The sequence below is a fragment of the Podarcis melisellensis genome (genome assembly GCF_964234715.1).
Source record: "Podarcis melisellensis genome assembly, chromosome: 15".
NCBI lineage: Eukaryota > Metazoa > Chordata > Lepidosauria > Squamata > Lacertidae > Podarcis > Podarcis melisellensis.
The window spans coordinates 36,898,016-36,916,417 of NC_138532.1; the positions used below are offsets into that span (position 1 = coordinate 36,898,016).

Genomic DNA, 18,402 nt, shown 5'->3' on the forward strand with positions numbered 1-18,402 from the left:
CGCTGGAGCGGTACCTATTTATCTACTTGCAGTTTGACGTGCTTTCGAACTGCTAGGTTGGCAGGAGCAGGGACTGAGCAACGGGAGCTCACTCCTTCGCGGGGATTCGAACCGCTGACCTTCTGATTGGCAAGTCCAAGGCTCTGTGGTTTAACCCATAGCGCCACCCACGTCCCCTATACCTGAAGTGGTACCGTCCTGCAAATATCAACAATTTGGGGGGGGGGGAATTGTTTTTTAAAAAAAGCGCAACAACTTGGTCGGCCCTCACACATATTCACTTCATCAAACCTGGCCCTCTTTGAAAAAAGTTTGGGCACCCCTGATCTAGCCCAAGCATTGTTTACCTTGCCTGGCAGTGACCCTCCAAGGGTTCAGGTGGAGGCTTTTCCTAGCCCTGCTTCCCAAATTCCTTCTACTAACCCTGGGACCTTGTGCACACAGAGTCCGTGGTGTCCTGCTGAACTAAAGCATCTCCTATGTATGAGCATCAAATGATAAAGCTGTCTTCTACCAACTGCAGTCTGTGTTCATCTCTAGCCCTCTGTTGTTTGCTTGACCAGCTCTTTCTGCACTCTCTGGCTGTGTGTTGAACCAGACACAAGCTAGGAGCCAATGACCCATGTAGTCTAATATCCTGTTCCCACAGTGGCTGACCAGATGCCTGGGGGAAACCTGCAAGCAGGACACAAGCACAGGAACACCCTCTACTCCTTTGGTTTCTGGAAACTGGTATTTAGAGGTGTTACTGCCTCAATCTTTGTTATTCCCTCCCACAAAGGGAGGGCAGGGACTCCAGATTAAAAATTTACAATAGATGTACATCCGCCCCTTTTCTTCCTTGTGCAAAACTTGGGTTTTTGTTTTTCACGCCCAGAGTACACATGATGCCGGTGGTACTTGAGGCTTCCTTCCCTGCCCCCAACCTTTCAGATATTCTTGTTGTTTTTAGATTGTCCTGCCTGGATGGTGCCAGTCATACCAAACTGAAAGCATCCTCGGATGCCCACCATTGCCACACCGTGATGACTACAATGCTGCCTTATGTGCCTCCACTGCCGGCACAAAGCACTCACTGTTAATTGTAGTAGCTGATGGTTGGTGTTAAGGATTTCACTTAAACAGACAAGAGCAAAGGAACTGACCATTAAAGGCTCTTTATCTCTTTCTCCACCTAAGCTCACTCTGGCAAAGTGGCTGTTTTGTTAGAAAACAGTGTGTTGGGCTTTCCCTAAGCACCTTGACAGGTTTCTAATTGTCTTCTCCTACAAGAATGCCTTCCCTCCTCTGTTACATAAATAACATTTGCGGTTCAGTTAGCACCAGGCCCTCGCTTTCTTCAGTACGTTTCCTGCTTTGCTACCTAAGGCTCATTGGAACAAGTTAGTTTTACTTCTTGGTACTGGAAACCTCAATCTGGGACCTGCTGTGAGGAAAGATAGAAACAGAACCAAGTATAAAAGGTAGACATACACTTACCTGGAGGAGAGGTCAGCGAAGGGTTTGACTCGGGAGGTCTGTGATTCGCTAGCTAATCGCACCTCAATATTTGTCTGCCTTACAGTGGCAAACTCTAGATTCTGGAGTCTAGAAGCTGGGGATGTTTTTATGCATTGAAAGTGAATGTGCCTCTGAAACATGGTGTTTAGTTCTCCATTTAGAGAACTAAACCACAGAGATGACACATTTCCTTTCTGGTGTATGTACCCCGTGACGTGTTAAGAGGGAGGGAGGGAGAACCACCATCTTGCCTAAATTAGACCTCCAGATTGACGGATAAGGCATTTGCTTTAAGGCAAGCCTGTTTCTCCAAGCAGCTGAGTACACTGCCACGGTCATCTTTCCCCCTTTTCTTTCTATGTAAATCAATTTGGTGGGGAAGTTGATTTATTGCAGGTTCCTAGAGCCTGTGTGTTGAGTCAACTCTTGAGTATGGAGGCAAAGATTCGCTGTACAGTTTATTGAGATCTGTCTGACACTCAGACTTCCATGTAAATTATCGGTGTGTGTTTCTTTCCAGGGCTGCTTTCACATTTATTTTAATTGCCTGTAGGGTAATTACTTTTTTTAGCTGGCTAAATCTGGTGGGAGGTTTGGCCAAGCAACACCTGGAGGGCCACAATTTCCTCATTATATTTCGTAAAACTACAGAGAGTTCATCCTTTGGGCTAAGCGCTTCATTCTAGCCGTTTGTACACAGGACTGTTGAACAAATAATGGTGGTGATCTTCCACTACTCCAGTGTACCTGTTACACCTCCCTAAGGAATTAGATTCATTGAGTAATATCTGCAGCATATACATCTATCGCGCTCGGCATTTTAAGACGTTCTCTGCTGGAACGACTTTTCCTCCTGAAACAACAGCAAAGCTTTTAATTAAGTGTACGACTGCTTTACATGGGCTTGTTTGGTGTCCTGAAAGCATCTAAATGCCTCCACTCCTGTCCCTTCATCTCCTGCTATTCATTTGAGCGCTCTTAGACACATCCAATTAAGCAGCAGGATGCCACGTTTCAGCTCTTGGCAAATGAAACATCTGAATTATAATCCCATCAGATGGCGGGCTTGTAATGGAAATGCCAGTACTTGCTTAATTAGGGCAGCACTGCTCTAATAAATGACCTCGTTTTCGTGTTTCAGCGCGGGCGTAATTTGAAAGTTTAGGGAAAGCAAATAAATCGGGGTTTGATGAAGAATCCTTGCTGAGATAGGGTTGCTGGTTTGTTTTTATAGAGGAAAAGTTTAAGAGTGCCTTTAAGTGGGAAGGCCAATTTCAGAGTAATTGATGTGCTATTACTCCCTTTTGTGGCTTTTCCAGTTGAGAGGTTAGGAAATTTATCTGTCACTGTGCTTTTTAAAGGGAATGTTTTTGGAGTTGGAGGAGGTCCTATGGGGGAGTTCCAGGTGTTTGTGCACCATAGGTTTCTCACAGTGATGGTGTTCAAGGACCAAAAAGCGACTCACATTTCTGAGCAAGGGTGGGAGACCTGTGGTCCTCCAGATGTTGTTGGCTTTCAACTCTGATCAGCCCCAAACCGCATGGCCTAGTGGTCAGGGATGATGGGAATTGTAATCCAGCAAAATCCAGTGCCAGATGAGGAGACTTTTTCAGGCTGAGGGCCACCATGCCTTATGGGCAGCCTTCTGGTTGCCGGTGATGATGGAGCAGAGGGGAAAGTGAGTGGAGCAGTAGATGTGATTCTTACCATCATACAGTAGGCTACATTCCAGCCACTCAAGAGCCAGAGGTTTCTTCACCTTCACAACTCTCATAGGTCAGGGACACATTCCAGCCAGGCTAAAGCACCCGAGGGGCCTCAGAGCAGGACCAGTGAGGGGTGTGGCCTTGGGAGAGTCCCAAGGGCCAGATAGAGAAACCTTGAGGGCCACACTTGTACCATGGACTTGAGATTCTCCATCTATGAAAAGCATAAATGTGTGTATCTCCTGCAACAAGGTCCATGCAATCTGGAAGACTACAATGAGGGTCATCAGTCTTTTCTGCATGTCATGTGCGCTGTTTCAACAGTTCCTGCCTCATTTGAATGTCTGAATCAGTCCTCAAGACTGAGCCATACAGTGCGTGAATGCAAACATTGGTTTAATCAGACTGCAGTTTCCTACAAGGAGCTGCACGCAATCGCAGCTCTGACGAAATACAACCATGTGAAATGTCTGCTTCCAAACACCAGTGATTCACGTTCATATATTAAAGCCTTCCCCAACCTGGTGCCCTCCAGGTGTTGTAGGGCCACAGTGCCCATCAGCCCACAAACAACATGGGGAGTTGTTGTCTACAACATCTGGAGGGCACAACTCCTGCTCCACAGGATGACATCTTCAGATCTCATATAGTCACATTTCTTCTCCTTCCCAGCCCCTAGTCAAAGGAACCCCACCCCAAAAAATAATAATAATTCAGATATGTGGTGAAATAATTATGGCCCTCCTGGGCCATCCACATCTCCCCAGATTTGCCTTTAGTATAGCACCAGCTCTGTCTATAATAATTGCATTTATTGTGGCCTCTTCCTCAAGAGGAGATGAAAATTTCAGTGTTATTTCTTCCGTTCTTTAAAATTCCTTCTTGTGTCTAACATGACAGATGAGCAAAGTCTAAATTCTAATCACTGCTGTTTGTCCCTTGCCAACAAAGTCACCCTGGAGCTAATTCTTCTGTGTTCCTGTTTTCCATTAGGGGAAAGGGGTAATCTCTCTCTCACACTCTTTTTTTATTGCTGTTGCTGAAGACTCAAGCCAAGCTGCACCCTAACATTTCCCCCCTCTCAGCTATTTATTTTTCCTTTCTAGGTTCAAGACTGGCCAGATAAATGGTGATCTGCTGATATACCACGTCTTGCTAACTTTGAAGCCATACTACGCTAAGCCATATGAGATTGTGGTGGACCTCACTCACGCCGGCCCCAGCAATCGCTTCAAAACGGACTTCCTCTCCAAGTGGTTTGTTGTTTTCCCGGGACTTGCTTACGAAAACGTCACCGCTGTTTTCATCTATAACTGCAACTCGTGGGTGAGGGAGTACACGAAATACCATGAGAGGCTTCTGACGGGCCTCAAAGGCAGCAAGAGACTCATCTTCATTGACTCGCCTGGGAAGCTGGCAGAGCACATAGAGCATGAGCAGCAGAAGCTCCCGGCAGCCACTTTGGCCTTGGAAGAAGACCTGAAGGTTTTCCACAATGCGCTCAAGCTGGCCCACAAAGACACCAAAGTTTCTATTAAAGTGAGTCTCATGCAACGATGTGGTCTTTGCCCTTAGGGAATTGTGCCATATATACGTTTAGGGCAGTGTGGATTCTCCATTTAAAATGAGCAAGTGCAGAGCATTGCATGGCCCTCCAGATGTTGTGGGACATCTACTCCCATCATCCCTGACCACTGGTTGTGCTGGCTGGGGCTGATGGGAGCTGGGGTTTATTAAGCTTAGCTGTACAGTTGTATGCAGTTGTAAACAAATTCTGCTTTATTGAAAGCTTTATTCATGCACAGCCATGCACAAGACTGCTTGCCTTGTTGTGACCAAGATTTCCTGATCAGTAACAGATTTTATCTCTGTCTCTCACCATCTCTCTCAAAGTGACTGACCACTTGCTAGAAATCAACCAGGAGAAATGTTAGCTTGCTAGTCAACCATTTTCTGTTCTAAAGTAACCAGTTCACACAGCTTTCTCCTGCTAAATAGCTTGACTCCTTGAGAAGAACCCGATTTCAGAGTGGTTAGGATTCTTGTATGTAATTAATACACATACTCCCATAGAGATCGGGTGCCATCCTTTTTGGAAATGGCATATAAAGAATAAATTGAGCTTACTGTTAACTAATGAAATCCCTTACTCTTTTTAAAAGGAGGTAACATAACTGGGTTGTTTTTTTGGGGGGGGGGGAGTGTTGACCATGTTTTCCTTGTACAAACTAAATACCTTCCCATAGGTTGGTTCTACAGCTGTCCAAGTAACTTCAGCGGAGCGCACAAGGGTCCTGGGACAGACGGTGTTTTTGAATGACATTTACTATGCCTCTGAAATAGAAGAAATCTGCCTTGTGGATGAAAACCAGTTCACCTTAACCATCGCCAACCAAGGCACGCCTCTCACTTTCATGCACCAGGAGTGTGATGCCATCGTCCAGTCCATCATTCACATACGGACGCGGTGGGAGCTATCGCAGCCCGACTCCATACCGCAGCATACAAAAATCCGCCCAAAGGATGTGCCTGGGACACTGCTGAATATCGCGTTGCTCAATCTAGGGAGCTCAGACCCAAGTTTACGGTATGGATCTCTTAATTTCAACTGAAACTTTGTAACAGGCACCAGTTTCTTTAAGGGTGTTATTGGCCTTTTCTCCGTACATCCTGCTTTGAAGCATACCGGCTACAATTTAGCCGGTGTGTTGTATATGCAGCCAGGGTTCTCCCCTTGTGTATTGTGGATCACCTTTACATTCAGAGCTCTTTGCTTGCCTTGGTTAGTGTTGAAGCCCGATTGTCTCACTTGCAGCCATTATGTAAAAGTAAATGCTTTTGAGGTTACTGAAACTTAATGCTATACACTACAAATGTTTAGGATTCATATATACACTTATATCATTTTTCAAGCCATTGAGGTGTCGACCGATTGACTTGTGAAGTATTTTAATAGACTAAGAAGAAGTTCTTGATTCATTGGTTGGCGTGTTTTAAACATTTCTTAATTGCAAGTACTTCTGAAAACTGTGTGTGGCAAACGCCATCTTGGAAGAGGCATTCCCTATGCTCTCTCATCCATTCACAGGGGGGAAGGCCTCTTTTAAGGACATGCCCAAGGCAACCCATACACTATCTAGAAAGAAAATGTGCTCTCTTCTTTAATTGTGTTCTCTGGAGGTCCCTAGGCAGACTAATCTTCAACGGATTAGAAAGATATTCTCTGGTAACCAAACAGGGTTAACAGGCAAGGACACCATATGGAAAACATGCCCCCTCCCCCTAAAAAATACCCCAGCAGCCTCAGAACCACTCTGGATTTAAAGTGGCTGAACCAGTGCATGAAGGTATACTCACTCATGATGGAAACACTAGAGTTGATCCTGGAAGCCATGAATAAAGGCAACTTCATGTTGTCTACATAGCTGACCTTTCCTTTGCCTGTCACATATTTACCAAGCTCTTGGTGAAAGTGATGGTGCATCTCCACCCATAGCGGTATGAACAGTCTCATTTTTCCCTAACTTAGACATCGTTGCAATCAAATCCCCAACTTCCTTCAAGGAAGAAAGGATGTGGAACAAACATCCTTATAGCTTTATAATCAGGGTTCCACGAGCTTATCTTGATACAGCGGATTCCACATCTGGGGTCTGGACATTGTATCACCAAGGACAGAGCATTCCTGTCAAGGGAATGACAACCAAAGCTGGTGAACATTCCTACCACCCTGTCACAAGTTGGCCCATTGTAGGCGGGAGATAGTGACAAAGCCTTCAGTGACAAAGCACACCAGTTTTGTTTGTTTTAAACGGTTCTTAATATCACATTTTTAAATTTCTGTAACCTGCCCTGGAATCTTGTGGCGAAGAGCAGATAGGAAATTGAAACCGTAATCCTGTTTTCTGCAGGGTTTTGGTGTATGAGGGAGCTCCCGTTCCCAGTCCAAGAAGGACTGAACTCTCTGCACATCAACTGGTGTGTGTTTGTTCAGTCCTGCTGCCTGTACGGATTGGCTGTGTGCACTACTTCTCTAAGGGGGGAACTGTGCATGCAAGTGAACCAAGCAGGATTGAACCTCCAACCATCGGGTGATGTCACTTGACAGCCAGCAAGTGGGAAGTGGCCTTGTGGGCCAAGTTGGAACCCCCAGTAGGCCAATATTGGCTCACAGATCAGAGGTCCCCCCACCCCACCTGCTACCCCTGTTTTAGGGACAGGTTAGTTCAGGCATAGGCAACCTCGGCCCTCCAGATGTTTTGGGCCTACAACTCCCTTGAGCCCTAGCTAACAGGACCAGTGGTCAGGGACGATGGGAATTGTAGTCCCGAAACATCTGGAGGGCCGAGGTTGCCTATGCCTGGGTTAGTTTTTGATTTGATTTCTTATGAGTTAGGGTCAGTGAACTGCTTCCATAGTCTGGACTCTCTCTAGGGCTAGAGGAGAAGTACTTCCCTATACGGCATCATTTCCTGCTGGCCCTGTCTGGTGATCAGAGGAGGTCCGAACAGTCAAATATTTTTCTGCCCTAGAATATCTAAGAAAGGAATTACGGGAAGTTTAGATCTCCCTTTTTCTCGTATGCCAGTTTTTGTAGAGTTAATTAGTTGATTCACCAACAGATGCACATATAACTGATCAACAAATATTTATTTTAATTGAGTTCTCCCCCCCCCCAAACACACACACACACACACACACAGAGAGAGAGAGAGAGAGAGAGAGAGAGAGAGAGAGAGAGAGAGAGAGAGAGAGAGATTTCCTTGGGATTTAAATTTGGGGTTTTTGCAATGATTAATCCAACATGGTAGCTGGAGCCGGTGCTACAGTCCAGAGAGCAACCCTGGTTTCAAGTGTTATGAAATTGTGTTTTTTGGTAAAGCCTTTTAGTCCCCATTGATGAAAGATTCTTTTTTTTAACTGTTTCCCTTATTCTTTGTTGCAGGTCTGCGGCCTATAATCTTCTCTGTGCCTTAACCTGTACCTTTAATTTAAAGATTGAAGGCCAGTTACTGGAAACTTCAGGTCTGTGTATCCCTGCCAACAACACCCTTTTTATTGTCTCTATTAGTAAGACTCTGGCAGCTAATGAGCCCCACCTCACCTTAGAGTTTTTGGAGGAATGCATTTCCGGATTTAGCAAATCTAGTAAGTAGATACACTTGCTTTCTGCTCTTGTTCTGACAATGGAAAGATGTTGGGTTTGGGTAGCACTGTTACCAAAGTCATAAATGGAAGTGTTTCCTGGTTAGTGTTTTTCCGATCATGTTCCTCCTTTGCACAACCCATAGCAAGTCCATTGGTGCCCATTTCCAAATGTAACAGACTTATCTCTGTCCTAATCTGGTGCCAGGCAGTGTTATGATACAGACTGCAGTCCGTGTGTGCCAAGGACGACGCCAAGCTGAGTTTATTTTATTTGAGTAATCAACCATGTCTTCCTGGTTTCTTGCTTACCGGGAAAATGCACCCGCCCCCCCGGAAGATTGAACCAATTTTATAAAATAAACTTTGCTGTCCAATATTAAAGTGTGTTTTTAAAAACGGCTCTGTCTTTACACTAGCGGTCTGCTGCCTCTTCTGAAATTAAGCAGAGGGCTACGAATTGTATCTGACAATTAGCCCTATTCAGAATAGACCCATTGAAATGAATGGAGAGAGCCAACTTAATGCCATTCATTCCAATGGTCTACCCTGAATAGAATTCAATTGGATGCAACCCAATGTTACCAGGACACACGTTGCAGAATTCAAGTGAGCCTCTCTTAACTTGCCAAAATAAGATGTTTACTTAGGGCATAGATTATGACGTCAAAGGGATACAGTGTTAGACTGCAGGCTTTCGTGCTGGTTGGATGTTCCTGAGCCCATGGATGTTGGCCTTGCTTGTGTATAAATGGCCATGTGTAGATTGAAATCTATTGTCTCCAGCCCCGCCACCCTCTTTTGAAGGGCTGCCTTTGAGTGCATTATATTGTTGTTGTTTGTTTACATTTTTCTGTCACTTTATACAACAGAAAAAGCCTCAAAGTGACTTAAAAAGATAAAATACACCAATTAAGCGTAATTTAAAACAATGAACAATGCAAAATACGTAGAACAGGCATCCAATAATATATCAATAGGGCAAGTCCTACCCATTCCACTAATAAATGAACACCACCGTAGGAGGCAACTTAATTACAAGAGGCCTGAGTAAACAAAAAGGTCTGGTACTTAAAAGACTTGGCAATGGTGGCTCTAGTCACAAATCCCTAGAGATAGCATTTCATGGGGTGGCGGGGACTAAATAGACCAGTCCTCATGTGGTTGCCCTTCACATGAAATGTAATATATGTTTAGGCCTTCTGGTCCCAGTCCATACATTGTGGTATGTATGCCCCTGTTTTTCCAAGGGGTCTGTTTGCCCCGGCAGAATTGCCAGCTTTCTTCAGTGCCACAGCTCAAACTGCTATTGAAAACCCCCTCCATTTTAAAGTTAGTTTGCCATGCAGCATGGGAAGATGCACTTCAAGAAACACCCATCCTAAGTCACCTTTGGCAGCATGCAGAAGAACTATTTGCTCTCCTTTGGATCCCAGACGTCGTTCCTTCTTTCTAGTAATCTTCATTGGACAGTGTTATAGGATAATAACCTTGAAAGCTTTTGCACAGAATTCTGCCTATTCTAAGGGAGAAACGCCCTCTCTGAGACCTCCACACGTACTTCAATATGTATGTATTTTATTTCAGGTATTGAACTGAAACACCTCTGTCTGGAATACATGACCCCCTGGTTGTTGAATCTGGTCCGCTTCTGCAAACACAATGACGATGCCAAACGCCAGCGGGTCACTGCTATTCTCGATAAGCTCATCACAATGACCATAAATGAGAAGCAGATGTACCCTTCCATTCAAGCCAAGATATGGGGGAGCTTGGGCCAGGTATTGCCTTTTTTATGTTGCAGATCTTATCTGTTTATGGGAGAAACAATGTCCTTGACAGTCGGTTAAGTATTAATTGCTAGAAGGTTTGCTTCTAGTCTTGCTAGAGTCACAAATAAAGATAAATTTACGTCTACCTTAAGTGTTTGCAATTCATGTTAAATATCCAACTCTTGTTATCTTTGAACCATCTCTGCAACATCTGTTGTTATTTTTTGCTGGACCTTGGAAGGAAAGGGGCTCAAAATGTCATATTCAGAACCTTCCAAAAAAGTAAGCATCCAGTTTGAAACTGTTGAGGGAGATCTGTTGAATCGGTTGATTTTTTACGGTTTCCGTGTTTGATTCTGGCTTAGGTATGCAAATTTGGCTGGTATTGAGAAAGCCATTTATTTTAATAGTGTAATAAATTGTAATATTACTTCCGTTTGGCCAGCGGGACTAGTAGAATGGGTTTAGGCTCCACCTTCTGGTCAAGGCAGGAACAAACTCTTTGGAAGTAGGCTACTCCCATGATCCTCTCGTTTGCTTCTTGCCTTCGTCAAATTCAGTGGTTTGCTTAAGTTCCCTTAATATTTCTCCTCAGGCTAGTCCTTTGCTCTGTTTCTTCCCTCTTAGCTCAGCTCTCCTTGTTCCTAACAATTTACTGCTGTTGGTGTTCCCTTGTGTCTCTGGATTGCTTCAGGTCCCTCCCCCCTTGTTTTTTTTTTAAATTTATATCCCACTTTTTGTTCCAAAGGATCCCATGGTGGCAATATGCTAAGCATTCCCAACTTGGGGGTAGGAAAAGCTATGAGATCACCTGTTGGTTGGTTTGACAAAATTTGTATCTTACCATTAAAAGTCTTGCATTTCCAGGTCACCCGATAAGTAGTAAATGCAAAAGTGCCATTTAAAAATAAATAAATGGATTATTAAAATGAAGCAAACTAACTAACACAGCGCACGCAAAGAGCAAAAGTTTGCTTGCACAGGTAGATAGTCAAAGAAGATTGCTCTAAGTAAAAATGTCAGCATGAGACTTTTTTAAAAAAAGTATGGGAAGTGCCCTTTCCTGGAGTCTAATTGATAGCTGCAAAGGAACCCAGCAGCCTCCTCCAGGGAGAGCAATCGAAATGCAAGAACCCATCATGGGAAAAGGGCTCTCTCCAGTCAAGGATTGCGGTGGACGAATGGCAGATTGTTTGTGGAGAGCCTCCTGTGAGGTTCGGCTGAAGTTCTTATGTTAACGGATGCAAATGATTTATTGTCTTTTACAACAGATTACTGACCTGCTTGACGTAGTGCTGGACAGTTTCATCAAAACCAGTGCCACAGGGGGATTGGGATCCATCAAAGCGGAGGTTATGGCAGACACAGCTGTAGCTCTGGCATCTGGAAACGTGAAATTGGTTTCCAGTAAAGTAAGTTCTTCTCTTCCTTAACCAGCTTAAACCTAGTGAACTGTTTTGACACTGTCTTACACATCTGAAAAGAAACGGTATGGTCGTGTGAAGTCATCACTCCCTCCATCCTTCCTTATATTAATCTAAGAAAGCTGCAAACTATAAGGGAGGTAGTTCCTAAAGAAGGAAAGGGTTAGCTCCCTTCTCTGTCCTGCTTTGTTGGGGCAGCAGGCAGAGCGCAGGATAATTCCTACAGAGGCAGCGCAACACTGTTGGCTGTGTGGTAGTCAGTTCATGTTGGTGGATAGGGCACTAAAACATTAAAATATAAGATGAGACCTGCTAGTTCAAACCAGAGATCTATTTAGTCCTACCTGTTGTCAGCCAGATGTTCTGGGAAGCGCACAAGCATGACTCTGAAGGCAACAATCCTTCCTAGCTGTAGGCTTTGTTGCAGTTGGGAACTGGCACTAATTTCAGTGGTGAGTCCACTTGTAGAAGCTTAAGGTGCTATTTATTTATTTAAATATACATGTTCTGTGCTGCTTGTCGTCCCAAATAAATTTCAAAGCAGTTTACAAAGACAAAATAATAATTAAAAGCATGTCAAATAAAAAAACCCATAAAGTTCCATAGCCCTGAATAAACCTTGGTGCCATTTAGAGCAGGCATTTTGTGGGGTGAGAAATCAGAGCAATGCAGACAGCCTGCGTGAAGCATTTGGGTGAGGGGGCGGAAAAGCCAGAACAACTCTTGATTTGGCCACTGTACATGTCAGTTGAGGAAGGAAAATGTGGGGTTGCAGGGAAGAACTAGTCCTGCAGCTATAAAGTCTGCATCTGTTCCTCGTTGCAGGTACACCTGTACATGCCTTAGCAGGTTAAGCCCAAAGGCTTCCTGGAAGAGGTGTGTTTCAAGGAGGAACTTGAAAATAATCCTATGTAGGATTAACAGTGGAAAAGAAACCTAAATGTCAGGATACGCACCAACAGCTGTTGACAAGCACAATGTCTCTTTCTTTGGGAGTCTCGGACTCTGTTCCCCTGTCCCTTTCCCCTCTTGATGGTTCTCTCAAGCGTCCCTCAGGAACACCTTGTCCCTCATGCGAACTGTGATGCTACCTTTGTTGTTGTTCTGAACATAGAACGCTCCTTACTAAAAGTGACTGGTTGCTCCCTTTCAGGTAATTGGAAGGATGTGCAAAATAATCGACAAGACCTGTCTGTCTCCAACTCCTACATTAGAGCAGCACCTGATGTGGGATGATATTGCCATTCTAGCCCGTTACATGCTGATGCTGTCCTTTAACAATTCACTCGATGTGGCTGCACACCTCCCCTACCTCTTCCATGTAGTTACTCTGTTGGTGGCCACCGGTCCTCTTTCCCTTAGAGCTTCCACCCATGGCCTGGTCATCAACATCATTCATTCTCTGTGCACTTGTTCACAACTCCACTTTAGTGGTAAGTCCTTTACGAGATGGTTTTATTGACTGAGTTGATCTCTCCTTTACACTTGTACATTGTTTCCTAGCAGCTGACCTTGGGGCAGATTTAAAGGGTCAGCAGGGTCCAGTATAAATTTTGGGTACGTCAAATGTCTGTATCAGTGATGAGCAGCTACCTGCTGCCTCTTTCCATCCCGTCTCTGTTGTCCCTACATTTTTCTCTCTGCTACTTGCAGGAATTGTGAATGTCTCCCTCCTAAACACTGTGCTTTCTTCTCCTGCTGCTCAGCTGTGCATGAGCCTGCCTGCCTGCACATACCAATCAGGACCGGGATTTTCTAGGAGCCATCAAAGTAGGGACAATCCTGACAGCAAGGAAGGGGAAAGTCTTTGAGAGGCCTTATCTGGGTCGCAAGATACAGTGGTACCTCGCAAAACGAATGCCTCGCAAGACAAAAAACGCGCAAGACGAAAGGGTTTTTCGTTTTTTGAGTTGCTTCGCAAGACGATTTTCCCTATGGGCTTGCTTCGCAAGACGAAACGTCTTGCGAGTTTGTTTCCGTTCTCTTAAAACCGTTAATACCAGGGTGCATCCGTGCTTTGCAAGACGAAAAATCCGCAAGACGAAGAAACTCGCAGAACGAATTAATTTCGTCTTGCGAGGCACCACTGTGTGACACTGTGTGACACTCACTGCATTAAACTGAACATAGGAAGGCAACTCAGTAGTGATGGGTTGATTTTAGAGTTGTCTCATCAGCTACTGAGCCGTAAAGGTGCTTGAACACGTTCCTAATAATTGTTGGAGAAGTGAGTTAGGTACCACAGACATTCCCTTGCTTAAAAATCTAATACAAGTAAGTGATGTTGCATAAGCCCTTTGAATTATAGCCAGTATGGTAGATCAAACTTTAATGTACAGTGTTGTGAAACTGTTTAAGGTAAGCAAAAACCAAACAAAACCCTGCGCTCTCTATTTTAAATACATTTATATCAAGAGAGCTAATGGAACCTGTGCTCCATATTTGCTGACCGTGCTATGTATAACCTCTAGCTCTTCCCCTGTAGCCCTCCTTTATCTTCTCCTCTCTCATTTTCCATGTAGTCACACTATACAAAGCTGCAATTTAGACTTGGGGGCTATATATTTTGTGTTTTAATAGAGTGAGGTTTTAGTGTTGCATTTAAAATCACACTGTGAGGTCTAAGGAATGCTAAGATCAGTTTGCTCCCGCTGAAGGCTCTACAAGCATCGTAAGGTAGAACAAAATTGACTGCTTGTCATGACCGTAAATTAGGGATGCATGTAGTGTTGCCATTGGGTTTAAAAATAAATTGTAGGGCAACCTTTTGCTTTTGTGGTTAAAGAAGAATACACTGTAGAGATCAATAGCTGGAGCGAAATGTGGAGCATTTAGGCAATTCTCAATCTCCCATGGTGGGTAAAGCGGTCTCCACATAAGAGGCAGTGCCACTTTGTGATGAAACAGAATTCCTCTGCCCAGGGTAAGATGCTTCCCTGCTCTGTTTACTCTTACCTTTGCTGATCTGAAGTCACCCAAAGTTTTCAACTTTGAGCTCCTACCTTCCCCCCTCTTCTCAAGCATCCAGTGTGACCAATTTTTTTTGGGGGGGGGCTCTCTGATTCAGTTACAAGAGCATACCTGCCTTAAAGCAGGTCAGACTATTTCAGCCCTGTGTTTAGTAACTCACCTGGTAGCCAGAGGCGAGAAGGAATTATGTGTAGGCACACAAGTGGGCTGCCTGGAATCTGGCTGCCTGGTTTCTATATTGGTTGAAGAGCAGTCCCTCAGCTTCCCTCTGCCAGCACACATGGTAGGATGCAATTTTTATTTTCTTTACTAGTTTACTAAGAGGCTAGTATTCAAGGGTTTCTGTACTAGACACTTTGGGAGGGGAGAGTGTCCTCTCCTGTGGCCAGCATGAAAATGCAGAATGCTAGCCTCTTATCCAGGTGAGTAAAAATCATTATTTGCAGGCTAGTAACTTTTGCCTACTTATTTACAAGGCTGGGCTGTTTGTCCCATCTAACCCCAGTATTGTCTGCCCCAATCTTCCCCAGTCTGGTGTCCTCCAGTGGTAGTTGGAACTACAACTTGGGCAGGTGGGTTGTGCATTTGGCATCTTACTGGTTGTTGACATCGCCCAGAGCTGGGCAAGTAAAATGAGGAGAACCATCAGAGGCATGACCATTATGGAAGGACATTGTTAATGGTTTTACTTTATTTCAGGCCAGGTCCTAAAATAGGCACTTACCATAATATATACGTTGTAGTGGCATATGCGTGTGTATGTTTGCGATTTAATCTAAACAGATGGAATGAGATTTGAAGTACCTGTTTTTACTTCCTTCAACAGAGGAGACCAAACAAGTGTTGAGACTGAGCTTAACAGAGTTCTCACTCCCCAAGTTCTACTTGCTGTTTGGCATAAGCAAGGTGAAGTCGGCAGCTGTCATTGCATTCCGATCCAGTTACCGGGACCGGTCGTTCTCTCCCGGCTCCTATGAGAGGGAGACGTTTGCACTGACTTCTCTGGAAACGGTGACAGAAGCTCTGCTGGAGATTATGGAGGTATGATATGTGCAAGGCAAGCCATCTTCTGTGGGTTGAATTCACGGTTGTAGTTGGTACTCAGTTAAAACTTTGGTTGGTTGTTTCTGGACAGGACAAATTTTAATCAGTGATGCCAAGAGTTAGTGCATGGGCTTGTATTTGGAGGGAGCAAGGAAGAAAATGTTTCAAATGACCTTGCTGACAGTGAATGGCAGCTCTTGGCTTAGTCAACACATGGAGCAGACTCAGGTGGTAGTGGATTGTACCACTCCCATAATCTTTGACATAGGCCATGCTGGCTAAGGTTATGGAAGTTGGTGACGGCCAACATTTGAAGGCCACAGGTTCCCTGCCTTGTACCTTAGTACCTCACAAAGGACACCTTTGTGGATAACACCAAAAGGTGTCTGTTAACTTGGCAGTTAAAGACAGCAGGCAATGTATCCATAGGGAGAAAGCTGTTGTTTACTAATTACTGGAATGGGATCATAGAATAGTAGAGTTGGAAGAGACCATGTGGGTCATCTAGTCTAACCCCCTGCAATGCAGGAATCTTTTGCCCAAGGTGGGACTCGAACCCAAAACCCTGAGATTAAGAGTCGAACTCTACCAACAGCTAATTATACATCTTATATATAAGGCAATTATACGTATGTAATGTTGCATTTATTTTTGCTTTATTTTAAAAAATAAAAAACAAGCATCAGAAAGAGAAAGCGAACACACGCCTGAAATTCAATATTGCTTTTACCTTAACGTTATTTGCTCAGACACTGTTGCTTTTGCCTTTCTCCTCCGTAGGCATGTATGAGAGATATTCCGACCTGCAAGTGGCTTGACCAGTGGACGGAACTAGCTCAGAAGTAGGTCATTTTGCCCCCCCCCCCAACCCCAAGCTTTGGTGGTACCCCTGTGTCACATTTGCTATTCCTTCAGCCATCTCCCACCCCCATCTGATTTCACTGTTGGCCTTCTTCTAGTCGGTGGCCTGCTTGATATCTGCTTTCCCTCCTCCACAGGTTTGCATTCCAATATAATCCGTCCCTCCAGCCAAGAGCCCTGGTTGTCTTTGGCTGCATTAGCAAACGGGTGTCACACGGACAGATAAAGCAGATCATCCGGATTCTTAGCAAGGTATGTACCCTCCTTTCCTGTCTGCTGTTGCTTTTCTTTTCACGTAGCTCTTATTTCCAGGCTAAGGCACTTCAGCCCATTGAAACGCATACTGTCTGGGATGCAAGCAAGCATTCAACTCCTCCTGTGAAACATTTTGGTGCTGTGCAGTACGCTACAGTCACAGAAGGCTTGAAGTCTTCTGTTTCCAATTTTTTTTATTCATTTTATAACACAAATAAACAACACAGAAAAACAAATAATACAAACAAATTCTTGTCTTGTCCTTATTTTTTCTAAACATCATTAGGTGGGCTTCTCCAAATCCCCCCATCTGATTTTCATTTTACCTCATCTTTAGTAGTTACATATATAATAATTTCTAACCGTTGTTTTTTTATCACACTTACTTTAACCATAAAAATCTTCACATTTTATTACTTACAGATAATACTATTTTAAAATACACCATCTTCTACTTCTTAACCCTACAGCCTATATCCACTTCCAAAGCTATTCTAAGATTTAAATATTTACATATTTTTTCAAATATTCCTTAAACTTCTTCCAATCTTCTTCCACCGTCTCTTCTCTCTGGTCTCAGAGTCTCCCAGTCAGTTCAGCAAGTTCCATATAGTCCATCGTCTTCATCTGCCATTCTTCGATAGTAAATCTTGTTTCTTTCAGTTCTTCACTAGTAATATTCTCACAACTGCTGTGGCATATAGAAAAGAAGGCTTGAAGTCTTGTGGCCTTTTCGTGGCACTGTCTGAGGAGTTATGGTGGTTCAAGGCACCCCAAAAAATTTAGGGGTGCTTGTCTGCCCCCTCACACTTGGATGTGCTTCTCCTGAGCCTGGCACTACTACCTAGAATGCTTGGTCTTGTGGCATCTGCCATGTTTTGTGGCAGTGGGCATTTTCCCCATCACATTGTACTTTAGCTGTCAATAAGTTCGCCATTGTGGTTGCCCAGGATTACACTCTGCTTAGCTCACAACCCAACTCTGAAAAACAACCCTGGATCCAACCGTATTGATGACACTTTTGAAACAAGCCCATAAATGAGAAACTGACAATCTGTGGAGGGGGAAGCAGGGCTTTCAGGCTACGTGAAGAACGCTCCTCTCAGCGGCTTCAGTTTTCTCCTAGAGGCCTTAAAGGATACATCTCACAGTTGGATCTGTCACTGTGTGAATGGAGTCAGAATGTGAAAGTAGTGATCCAGCTGCTGTATATTGCATAGTCCAGCAGGAGGCCAGTCTGCTCTCCTATTGCTTTACTGCTTGTGTTGTAATGATAGGCACCCTTACCTCAGAGTAAGACCCATTGAAGGCAGTGTTACTTCCTTCTAAGTAGATATGCTTAGGATTCTGCTGCTTGTCCATTGTTAACATATTAGATCTTGTAATGCAAAAGTGGGCCTAAAAAGATTGATGAGGGCATTCTCAGGATACTGCCAAAGAGAACAGCTAGCTGTGAATTACAAGAAAACTGAAGTCATGGTGTTTTCACGAAACTATAGGGCACATAGATGGTATATGGATAATCAGTTGATCGAACAAGTTAAAGTCTTTTAGTACTTCGGCCTTATTTTTCAGTCAACAGGGTCATCAGAAGTATGCAAAGAAAAGGAGCCTCAGAGCGCCAAAATTCTGACGTGCTTTTTCCATACAAAAGGTGGCAATCACATACCAACAAACAAGTGTTTAAAGCTAAACCCATCACAGTTATTATTTGGGGCTCACATT

At 44.0% G+C, this 18,402-nt stretch overlaps 2 protein-coding genes across 13 annotated transcripts in view; one reads left to right on the forward strand and one right to left on the reverse strand.

The window, feature by feature from the left end:
• EVI2A (ecotropic viral integration site 2A) overlaps positions 1-1,836 on the reverse strand; it is a 172,658-nt gene extending 170,822 nt beyond the window's left edge. For all 6 annotated transcript variants that reach the window (XM_081890665.1, XM_081890668.1, XM_081890667.1 and 3 more), the window contains exon 1: positions 1,480-1,836. The gene's annotated coding sequence lies outside the window, so the exon portion shown is untranslated. The remainder of the gene's footprint in view (positions 1-1,479) is intronic.
• The window catches only part of NF1 (neurofibromin 1), a 159,691-nt gene that overhangs the window by 108,733 nt on the left and 32,556 nt on the right, over positions 1-18,402 (forward strand). For all 7 annotated transcript variants that reach the window (XM_081890100.1, XM_081890099.1, XM_081890101.1 and 4 more), the window contains 9 exons: positions 4,313-4,745; positions 5,453-5,793; positions 8,152-8,354; positions 9,939-10,132; positions 11,395-11,535; positions 12,701-12,980; positions 15,344-15,558; positions 16,342-16,403; positions 16,560-16,674. In XM_081890100.1, coding sequence (XP_081746226.1) covers positions 4,313-4,745; positions 5,453-5,793; positions 8,152-8,354; positions 9,939-10,132; positions 11,395-11,535; positions 12,701-12,980; positions 15,344-15,558; positions 16,342-16,403; positions 16,560-16,674 — 1,984 coding nt within the window. The remainder of the gene's footprint in view (positions 1-4,312; positions 4,746-5,452; positions 5,794-8,151; positions 8,355-9,938; positions 10,133-11,394; positions 11,536-12,700; positions 12,981-15,343; positions 15,559-16,341; positions 16,404-16,559; positions 16,675-18,402) is intronic.